Here is a 10,233-nt window from a genome sequence, read left to right as displayed (position 1 = left end):
ATGACGCCATAACGCTATAGGGCCCAAGGCAGGATGGACTATAAGGGCTAATGGTAAACTGTGGACAATGGTCACTCATATAGCTTATACTAGGCCATACAAACAAATGATCTCCACTCTGTTACTTAGATTCCAGAGTGTCAGCATAGTGTCAGCATGTCTCTCATGCCCTTTTGCAGAAGTGTTGCTCAATAGTTGTCTGTACCACAATGGCTATGTTTAGCCAACAGATGTTTTCGAGGCTGTGGACAGTTGGAACCAGAAATCTCTTATGTTGCAAAACTGCACATCTTACAGGAATGTATAAAAGTATATGTCAGTCAGTCTCCTCGCCAGACCATGTATGGTATTTCCGTGAACCCCTTGTCACAATTACTGTAAATGCCTTCTGAAAGCTATATAACGCCTGGACCAAGAGGTGGGTCTTTGGTAAGTCCTTGGGTGACATTCTGTGTGTTACTCCAACAGCTTACCCAGACACAACTGTTATGTTGTATTATGTATGAATAAATTGCCTGACTATTACTAAAGGTTTTCCTTTACTGAGTTTTGTCTTACACGAGGTCAAAATGGTACTACTAAAAATACCTTCAATGGCAGCCCCCTTATTGGGGTACAATGGGAAGCAGACCATTATGCAGGTACTGAGACTCTGTTATGGTTTGGAGCAATGGGCTGTGCTGTACAATCTGCTGCTACAGGTGAGGCTTTCACCAAATTAAAGGAAAAACACTGATCTAATCTTTCTAGCCAGTGAGTGGGCAGCCATACTGTCTAGTGACCGAAGCAGAAGCCAATATAGAAAATAATAATAATGGAAAATAAGGCGACATGGCCAGTGTCGGACTGGGATGCCAGGGGCCCACCAAAAAGTCTTAGGCTGTGGGCCCACCTTCCAACCTATCAGACCTCCTCTCCTCACTCAACCTCTTTTTTCTCCTAGACTCTTTTCTCTAATAACTATTCTCTATTCTTCCATTATTAAGCCTCTTTGATGCCGTAAAGAAATAGGGAATGACCATGAAATAGGACAAATGGTTAGAAGCAAGAGGCCCACTGACACCAGTCCAACCTCTTGGCCAAGGACACACCAGTAGACGCAGGTATATTAACTGTAGCACCAGAAAAGCTCTCTCTCGGGTGGGGTTTTCTGAGAATTCATCAATAAAAATGCTACAATTCTGAATTGACTCATTATTCTGTGGCATTGGAAGGATCTCTTCGGCGCACTCATTCCTCACAAGGAGACTCGTTTCGGTGCTGGAGGAGTTCCCTGGGGAGCTCAATCATTTGCTTTTACTCACTGCGTATTATTCAAGCATTTTGTGTTCCTAGTAAGTCATCGAGATGATAAATTATATGCTGAGAACAGAAATACAGTTTTTATTTCATGGCTGGTGAGTGGGTGGTGAAAGCCAATTTGGAGTTTAATGTTTAATGCATAAATATCACGTTGCCTAAATATACCTATAAATGTTATTCACCTTTCACTGGAGAATGAAAGACAACGTGTGACATTTCAGCTGCAATTCTCGATATTATTTCAATACACAATAAAATGACTTTTACGTGATGAAATAACTCAGCCCTCGGCCTCTCATTCCTGCGGTAACAAAGCAAATCTGTGCAAAAGCAATTCTTCTAGTTGTAATGATTATAGAACCACTATCTTTCCTGATTTCACTCATGTCTCCTGCCTCTTTGTGCAAAGATAAACGTTACCCATTTGGGACATATTGATTAAAGGGCGAATAAAGATCTCAGGGCAGGACACTTGCACCTCTCTCTTCTCTATTCACATCAAATTGTCGGGTTATGTTCATAAATACGAGATATATGCCCTGGAAATCGTATGCAGCGAATAGTGAGCTGGAGAGTCACACTGTGGGGAACCTTTCACTCTAATAAATATTCCCCGTGGATTCTATAGGGGTCATTCACAAATGCGGTGATTGCGCTTAAATGAACGCATGTTTTACCTATTGACTCTATTCATGTGCTTTTGTCCAAATACACTACTTGTACCTCTGCAAACTGAGGACTGAAGAAACCCATGGGACCTGCAGGTTGGGCTGAGTTGACCCAACTTCAATACCTGGTTGTCTGGTCACCCAACCTCCCTTGACCCTACGATCCTGGTTTCTTGATCCAGTAGCCTCTGTTTCATGATGTCAACTAGTTGCAATACACTGGCTGATTTCAGCCCTTCAGCAAGCACTTGCCTCTTCTCTTGTTCGTATTGAATCGATGTGGCAGAGGCTTACGGTTCTTGACTGAAGAAAAGGCTGGTGCCTATGGCTGGAATCAGTCAATGTTCTTCATACAGCTGATTTCAGCCCTCCGTGTGGCCCTAGCCTAAATAGAACAGCAGTAGCAGCTCGTGGAGGGTTCGGGTTGGGAGGGTTCAAAGTAGGGTTCGATGAGGGTCCATTATTTTTTTAACCTGGAAACAAAGGCAGAGGGTGATTTTTTTTTGTTTGGGGAGGCTAAAGGTAGCCATACATGGGCTCAGTAGCATAATTATGGCCTGAATTGCCACCCGCAAAAAAAAAAAAATCTCTGTACAGCAGAGCTCACAGTCTAATACAGTATATGGTAGTTATGCCACTGCATGGGCTGTATTACTGCGTCATTTATCATTTACATCTAAAGGTTCCAGTGCAAATCTTGTGCTTTATATTAACAATACATTATCATACTCAGTAGTATACAATGGTGGGGCCTGTCTGAATTTTGCTTGATTCCCTCATACTCACGCGGGGTACGTCATCATCATCATCATCATCCTGTTGGCATGTTGAACTATACTTTTCCATTATATTCTGTATATATATATATATATATCCCTGCTTGTTTTTTTAATTTACATTCTGTATTATATTGGTTCTTCTACTAATGAGGAGCCAAGCCTTGTTGTGCTGTGACTGTGCATGTTGATTTGCAATCACTTAAACCTGTTTCCCTCTTTGTATATTAATAATCACACTTCACTTTGGAACAAATAAACATTTACATTTTATACTGACCCCTCATTACAGTGGATTCTCACAGCCCACCACATACTCCACGACGTTTAAAGTCTCAAACTAGACTAGGCCACGTCTTTTTTTTTTTCTCCGGGTTCTTTGATTTCCTGCACTGACTCGAGAAAAAGATACTGAACACTCAGCAGCTGCACTTGGATACATTTGTAACAATTTAAGAAAAGCAAAGATACAACTGTAACTATTTAAGATAAGCATGTCTCTTGGGAGAACTGAGACTAACGGTTTAAAGGGCAATTAAAAACATTGCACTCAAACGTTCATAACCTGCCAAATTTTGTAATTAGGGGGTGTGGCCACCTTTTTTGAAGATGTCACAGGCAAGTTTGGAAAAGCTTAGCCACGATGAGAGAAGGTCTAACGCATTTCGTGCCTGTTAGGGCACTTACGGAATCCAAATTATGGAATTATGGAATTATGGAAAGATCTGTTATCTGCAAAACCGCAGGTCCCAAGCATTCTGGTTAACAGGTCCCATACCTGTAATAATATCACAGGGAACAAAACATGGCCTGGGGAATATGTATAGACCAATACCCTCCTGTCTGTATGTTTAATACTGGAGTTTTATGGAGATGACTTGCACTGTCTCAATACAAAGTCTACACAATGTCCTAATAGAATAAGACACACAAACTGACACTCACGTATTTCATTTATGTTGTAAGAAAAGAGAAAAAAATGAATGAAAGTGAATGGGAAAGATTTTCATTGTGTCTGGATTCATAGAGGGAAGGTCGGTGCTTTTACTTTTGAGGATCCTCTTTTCTATTCAATCGGCAATGAGAAGTCTCTGGGCTTTTGCTTTAGAACAAAGACCTTTCCTTTATTGCCCCAGTAAAAGGGACCCCACCCCGGCTCTGGTTTCTTGTCTGTCCCAGTCTTTTTCCTGTTAGAGGAAGGGAAAGAATTCCTGTGCCCTCCCCCCACCACCCCATAATAAACCCAATCCAGACCTTCCAGACATTACAGATAATACAGATTACTCAATGCTAAACTGATCATATAGACAACTATAGTAACTGCCCCATCTGTCAACTCAGCACAACTGCCGCTTTCCTTAAATATTAAACTGGGGACTGGGCCCAATATAATTTCACACTCCCAAGAGGAAATGTTATGAAAAGCACAAATTTGGAGTTTTCTGGATAGTAGTATATTATAATACTATTATTATTGTAGTATACAGGTATAGGATCCCTTATCCGTAAACCTGTAATTCAGAAAGCTTCAAATTAGGGCAAGGCCAGCTTTCATAGGGTCCATTTAGAGTAAATAATTCTATTTTTCTTTAAGGATTTCCTTTTCCTCTGTAATAATAAAACAAAGCTGTATGAATCCATATTGGAGGCAAAACAATCCTATTGGGTTGATTTAGCATGTAAATTATTTTTTATAAGACTTAAGGTATGGTGATCCAAATTAAAGATCCCTTATCTAGAAAACTCCAGGCCCAAAGTATTCTGGATAACAGCTCCCATACCTGTATTATTACTACTCTATGGCCTTTATGGAAACCCAAACCCATACGATAGATAGATAGATAGATAGATAATAGATAGATAGATAGATAGATAGATAGAGAGAGAGAGAGATAGAGAGAGAGAGAGAGAGAGAGAGAGAGAGAGAGAGAGAGATAGATAGATAGATAGATAGATAGATAGATAGATAGATAGATAGAGAGATAGATAGATAGAGAGAGAGAGAGAGAGAGAGAGAGAGAGAGAGAGATAGATAGATAGATAGATAGATAGATAGATAGATAGATAGAGAGATAGATAGATAGAGAGAGAGAGAGAGAGAGAGAGAGAGAGATAGATAGATAGATAGACAAATAGATAGATAGATAGATGATAGATAGATAGATAGATAGATAATAAATAGATAATAGATAGATAAATAGATAATAGATAGATAGATAGATAGATAATAGATAAATAGATAATAGATAGATAGATAGATAGATAGATAGATAATAGATAAATAGATAATAGATAGATAGATAGATAATAGATAGATAGATAGATAGATAGATAGATAGATAGATAGATAGATAGATAGATAGATAGATAGATAGATAGATAATAGATAAATAGATAGATAAAAAGATAGATAGATAGATAGATAGATAGATAGATAGATAGATAGATAGATCGATAAATAGATAGATAGATAAATGATAGACAGAATATCAAGCAGCTTTATGTCTCTCTACAAACAGAATATTAAATAAGGAGATTCCCATTGAATTTTCACAGATCAATTAAAACAAAGAAATCTGCACAAGAAGAAGGTGAATGAGAAATGAGGTTTGAAATTGGCCACGTTTATTAGGTAGAACAACACAAGGGAGGATCTCATATCACTACTAATAACAACAAATCATTAGTTAATAGAACACATTTTGCAAATAGTAAAAATCATTGCAGTTTTGTTCCCACATAATCTCAGCATTTCTGTGTGTCACAAATATTCTCACCGTCCTACTGTAAATGTCATTTAATATAAAACCTATGGTACCAGATAGCAGATTCATTCTCAGGCTAAAATTGTATTATTATTTTTTTTTAGCAATTATCTTTCAGACCTTCTCCTATTAATATACATGTGTGCCATGTAATCTAGTGTCTGTTGCCAGGGTAAGTAGGGCCCTAGCAACCAGAGACCATGTCTAGTTCAATGCTGAATCAGAGAGATGCAGAATATATATATATAAATTAGAAACTAATTGGAATTTTATCTTTACATAATATTAAAAGTTCATTTACTTTCAATGACAGCGTTTGTTGCTCCCCAGAAATGGCAGTTTGACAGAGGATGCTGGGAAATGTTGTTGGACAAATGCTGAAGTTAAATCAGTTGGAAATTGTTGAATGAAAGACGTAGAGATTGGGGATTTGTGGCTCAGAAATGATGCAGAAAGTCTTGTTATTAATGTTATTTAGTAGCTGCAACGTAGGAGAAAACTGCAAGTCTCAAACTGTCTGGATAATAGATCCTATACCTGAGAACAATTTAATATTCATATTGTAAAAGTGACACCATGTTTTACATTAATAACATTTAAACAAAACTATAACATTTTGCAAGATTTTAGACTATTACTTAAAGGGGTGGTTCACCTTTCAATTAACTGTTAGAGTGTCATAGAGTGGCCGATTCCAAGCAACTTTTCAATTGGTCTTCATTACTTGTTTATAGATTTTTCAATTATCTGCTGCCTGATTCTGATTCTTTCCAACTTTCAAATGGGGGTCACTGACCCCATCTAAAAAACAAATGCTCTGTAAGGCTACAAATGTATTGTTATTGCTACTTTTATTCCTCATCGTTCAATTCAGGTCTCTCCTATTCATAATCCAGTCTCTTATTCAAATCAGTGCATGGTTGCTAGGGGAATTTGGATCCTAGCAACCAGCTATAATGGCAAACTGAAGAGCTGCTGAATAAAAAGCTAAATCCTACTAATAGTTAAGTTACAAGGGAACAATCCCTGTAATAATGAATAAGAATGTATAGAATATCCCCCATATGTAATAAAAGGCACTGCTCAGATTTTAGACTATTACTTAAAGGGGTGGTTCACCTTTCAATTAACTGTTAGCGTGTCATAGAGTGGCCAATTCCAAGCAACTTTTCAATTGGTCTTCAATACTTGTTTATAGATTTTTCAATTATTTGCTGCCTGATTCTGATTCTTTCCAACTTTCAAATGGGGGTCACTGACCCCATCTAAAAAACAAATACTCTGTAAGGCTACAAATATATTGTTATTGCTACTTTTTATTCTTCCTCTTTCTATTCGGGCCTCTCCTATTCATAATTCATTCTCTTATTCAAATCAATGCATGGTTGCTAGGGGAATTTGGATCCTAGTAGCCAGCTATAATGGCAAACTGAAGAGCTGCTGAATAAAAAGCTAAATCCTACTAATAGTTAAGTTACAAGGGAACAATCCCTGTAATAATGAATAAGAATGTATAGAATATCCCTCATATGTAATAAAAGGCACTGCTGCTCATTTATCAACACTGGGCAAATTTGCCCACGGGCAGTTTCCTATAGCAACCAATCAGTGATTAGCTTTTTAAAGCCAGCTGTAAGTAGAACAATGAATGCAGCAATCTGATTGGTTGCCATGGGTTACTGCCCATGGGCAAATTTGCCCAGTGTTGATAAATGACCCCCACTAAGTTTGCCCAGAGGCAGTAACCCATAGCAACCAATAAGATGTTTCCTTTTAAACAGGTGACCTGTAGGTTCTACCTTCTGATTGGTTGCTATGGGATAATGCTCCTAGGCAAATTTAGTGCCTTTTATTACATAATCCCTATAGAGCAGTAATGCACAGAGGGTTGTTAGTAAGAGAAGAGTAATTGCTCCATAAAGTAGAAGTGGGAATGGCTGTGGATAGAGATTATAGGGATGAGTTGGGAAGCTGGTGTACAATCAGTGTCTCTGGTGGGTCGGGCATCACCTGTATTGAATGCTGACGGCTCTGTATTGGGACTGCTCGGGGGCCCAACCGTTATTATCTGTTGCTTTGGGGGTTTCCTCTTTTGTCTCCTGAGATTGTTTATTTCTGTGATACAAAACTCCGACAATCACAGCCAGGACCAGCAAAGCTCCACAGGCACAAGCTGTGCTCACCAGAATAATCAGCCTTTGCTCCCCCATTGTGTGGCCCTTGATAAGATCCACGGAGCTGTTGCCCGGCGATTGGTCGCCCTCGAGGGACACAGAAGTGGCAGCCGTGCCATCATTAGTGTCATTAGAGACCCTTGTGCCCGGGGAATCTGTTAAATGGTGGGAGGGCAGTGGACTTTGAGTGGGGCGGGGTTCTCCCTTGGGCACACTGCTTACAATTACTCCCCCGTCAGTGTCATTATCAGTAGGATTTTCACTCTGTGAGTCTGGGCTGCAAGAGATGCCATTAGATGCCAAGTGGAAGCCCTTTAGGCAAGAACACGTGAAGCCTCCGGGGATGTTATGACACAAAACCTCACACGGGGAAGAATTACACTCATCCACATCCAAACAAGAAATCTCATCTGCCCCCTTAACATATCCTTCCTTACAGGAGCAGTGGTAGGAGCCGTGAGTATTAAGACAATCCTGGGCACAAGGGGAGTCAATACATTCATCAATGTCTGTGCACTTTTCTCCCTGTGCCTTGAAGCCTTTCTGGCAAGAACACTGGAAGCTTCCGAGGGTGTTGGCACAGGACTGGCTACAAGGCTGCACCAGACATTCATCCACATCAGTGCAATTGACTTTGTTCTCATGTAGTACAAAGCCCTCAGGGCAAGTGCACTGGAAGCCATTGAGTTGGTTTTTGCACTGGTATTCACAAGGATTGGGCCGGCAGTATTGTGGTAAAACACAGGAGAGTGAATCCGGTGCCAGCACGTAGCCCCCTTTGCAGTCGCATCTGATAGAAACTGAGGAGTCCTCAATACATTCCTGTTCACAACCGCCATTGTTATATTTACAGCCAATCTCTGGGGAGGCACACAAGGGTGATCTTGATCCTGCTGGGCTTTGGTTCCAGTAGAAGACATTCTCATCATCCTCCAGTTGTCTACACAACAGACTCGCATCTTGCAGTAAACCTTGTTTGCAACTCACCAAAGCCATGGAGCCATGGGGTACCAGTTCCAATGAGCTGCTTATAACACCAAATGGGGTTTGGTAATGCACGTCCCCTGGGCCTGCCAACGCCATCCTCTTGCACATGCCTATAAAATGGAATTCACAGAGATACCCATCTGCTTGGCCAGTGCACTTTCCATCTGACCATTTTGAATGATCTGGTGATGAGGGGTTCAATGCCATAGTCACACATCTATTGGAGGCACAAGTCATTTTAGGCTTCTGTTTCCAGTTGGAGAATTGGCTTTTGTCTTGCCCTGTAACCCAAGCAAATCCATTCAGTGTGCTCAGATCTTCAGTGCATCTCTTCAGCTGGAGGCCAATCCAAAGCTTTAATGCCCTGTGATCTGGAGCTCCGCTGGTCAGTTTTGAAAGTAAACTGTTAACGTGTTTGGCTTCCTCTTTGTTCTTTATGGTCACCAGGTTTCCTCCATCCCCAAAACATTTGTCCTTTGCCTCTGAAAAACTGTTCTTCTCCAAGTGGACTGTATAGCAGGTCTTGCTGACGCATAGCACTTCATCCTGTACACTTGCGTGAGCCCCATGCATAAAAGCTAAGGAGAAGACACAAATGAAATGGAGAAATGGAGCCATTCTGCTCCTCTTCTTTCCCTTCTCAATGTTCTTCTGAAAGTCTGGGCTTTGTGTAGTCACCCCACAAGGAAGGCAGAGCAATTGTCTGAAGTATTTTCTACAGGAAATCTACTGTATATCCTCTGGAGCCGAAGAAAACCATCCACTTGCATCCGGTGGTATGGTCCGTGCTGTCCTTTATCAGGAGAACAGCTTCCTGCAGGACTTTGAGAAGTTATTGTTTTCTGCCTTCATTGCTGAGCTCTGCTGTTTCCTTACGTATTTTGGGCTGGATATTTTAAGTTCCTGTTTTACTTTCTGTGAACTAATTGCTTCCTTAAAGCCAAAGCAGCTTCACAAACAAGCAATAATGTATCTCTGTACCTAACTCCCTCAATTTTAATATTATTTACATATTATTCTTTTTTGTACCAAGAATTTGGCAGACGGGTGCTGTGGGTCTATTTTTAACGGCAGAAAATAACTTGCAATGCCTGGCATACTAGACAAATGTTAATTCTTTTTAAGGGCAATATTAAGAAAAACGAATTCTTATTTTTATCTCTCTGTCTATGATCCTTAAATAGATGGAATATTCTAATACAGACGGGTCATGGGAAGAGAAGAATGCTTATTTGTGGCCTGAGGCATATTGGTAATGTAACGGCACCTCTGATCAAAAGCAAGGGCCTATCAGATTGTAACATTATTTGTGATTAGGCCTGAGACTTTTTGGCTGAGACGTATACAAGGGCAAGAGAACACACTGGAACTTCTTCTTCTTCTGGTGTGATGTATTTTTCCTGTATTACCAGGGTATAAATGTATATTCTGAAATGTAATGGGGATCACTTGTTCTAATCTGGACTGAGATTTGCAAAATATCTGCCTCTTTGGGAGAATAGAAATGTTTTTTGTGCTATTTGAAAACCTATAGGGGTCCCTGCTATGAAGAGTGGAAAAG

At 40.0% G+C, this 10,233-nt stretch overlaps 1 protein-coding gene across 1 annotated transcript; it reads right to left on the bottom strand.

Annotated features, from left to right (window-relative positions):
* Window positions 1–7,299: 7,299 nt before the first annotated feature.
* Window positions 7,300–9,522, bottom strand: cd93.L (CD93 molecule L homeolog). The gene has a single exon (XM_018262500.2). The coding sequence runs from the start codon at window positions 9,288–9,290 to the stop codon at window positions 7,518–7,520; it is 1,773 nt and encodes a 590-aa protein (XP_018117989.1). The 5' UTR covers window positions 9,291–9,522; the 3' UTR covers window positions 7,300–7,517.
* Between the last annotated feature and the right edge of the window lie 711 nt (window positions 9,523–10,233).

Source organism: Xenopus laevis, chromosome 5L (assembly GCF_017654675.1).
Source record: "Xenopus laevis strain J_2021 chromosome 5L, Xenopus_laevis_v10.1, whole genome shotgun sequence".
NCBI classification, from domain to species: domain Eukaryota; kingdom Metazoa; phylum Chordata; class Amphibia; order Anura; family Pipidae; genus Xenopus; species Xenopus laevis.
Note: the sequence above shows the minus strand (reverse complement) of the source record. Positions and strands in the feature narration are given on the sequence as shown.

Bases quoted from the DNA above. Each gene is read 5' to 3' on its own strand.
- cd93.L (XM_018262500.2), bottom strand. From the start codon at position 9,290: ATGGCTCCATTTCTCCATTTCATTTGTGTCTTCTCCTTAGCTTTTATG.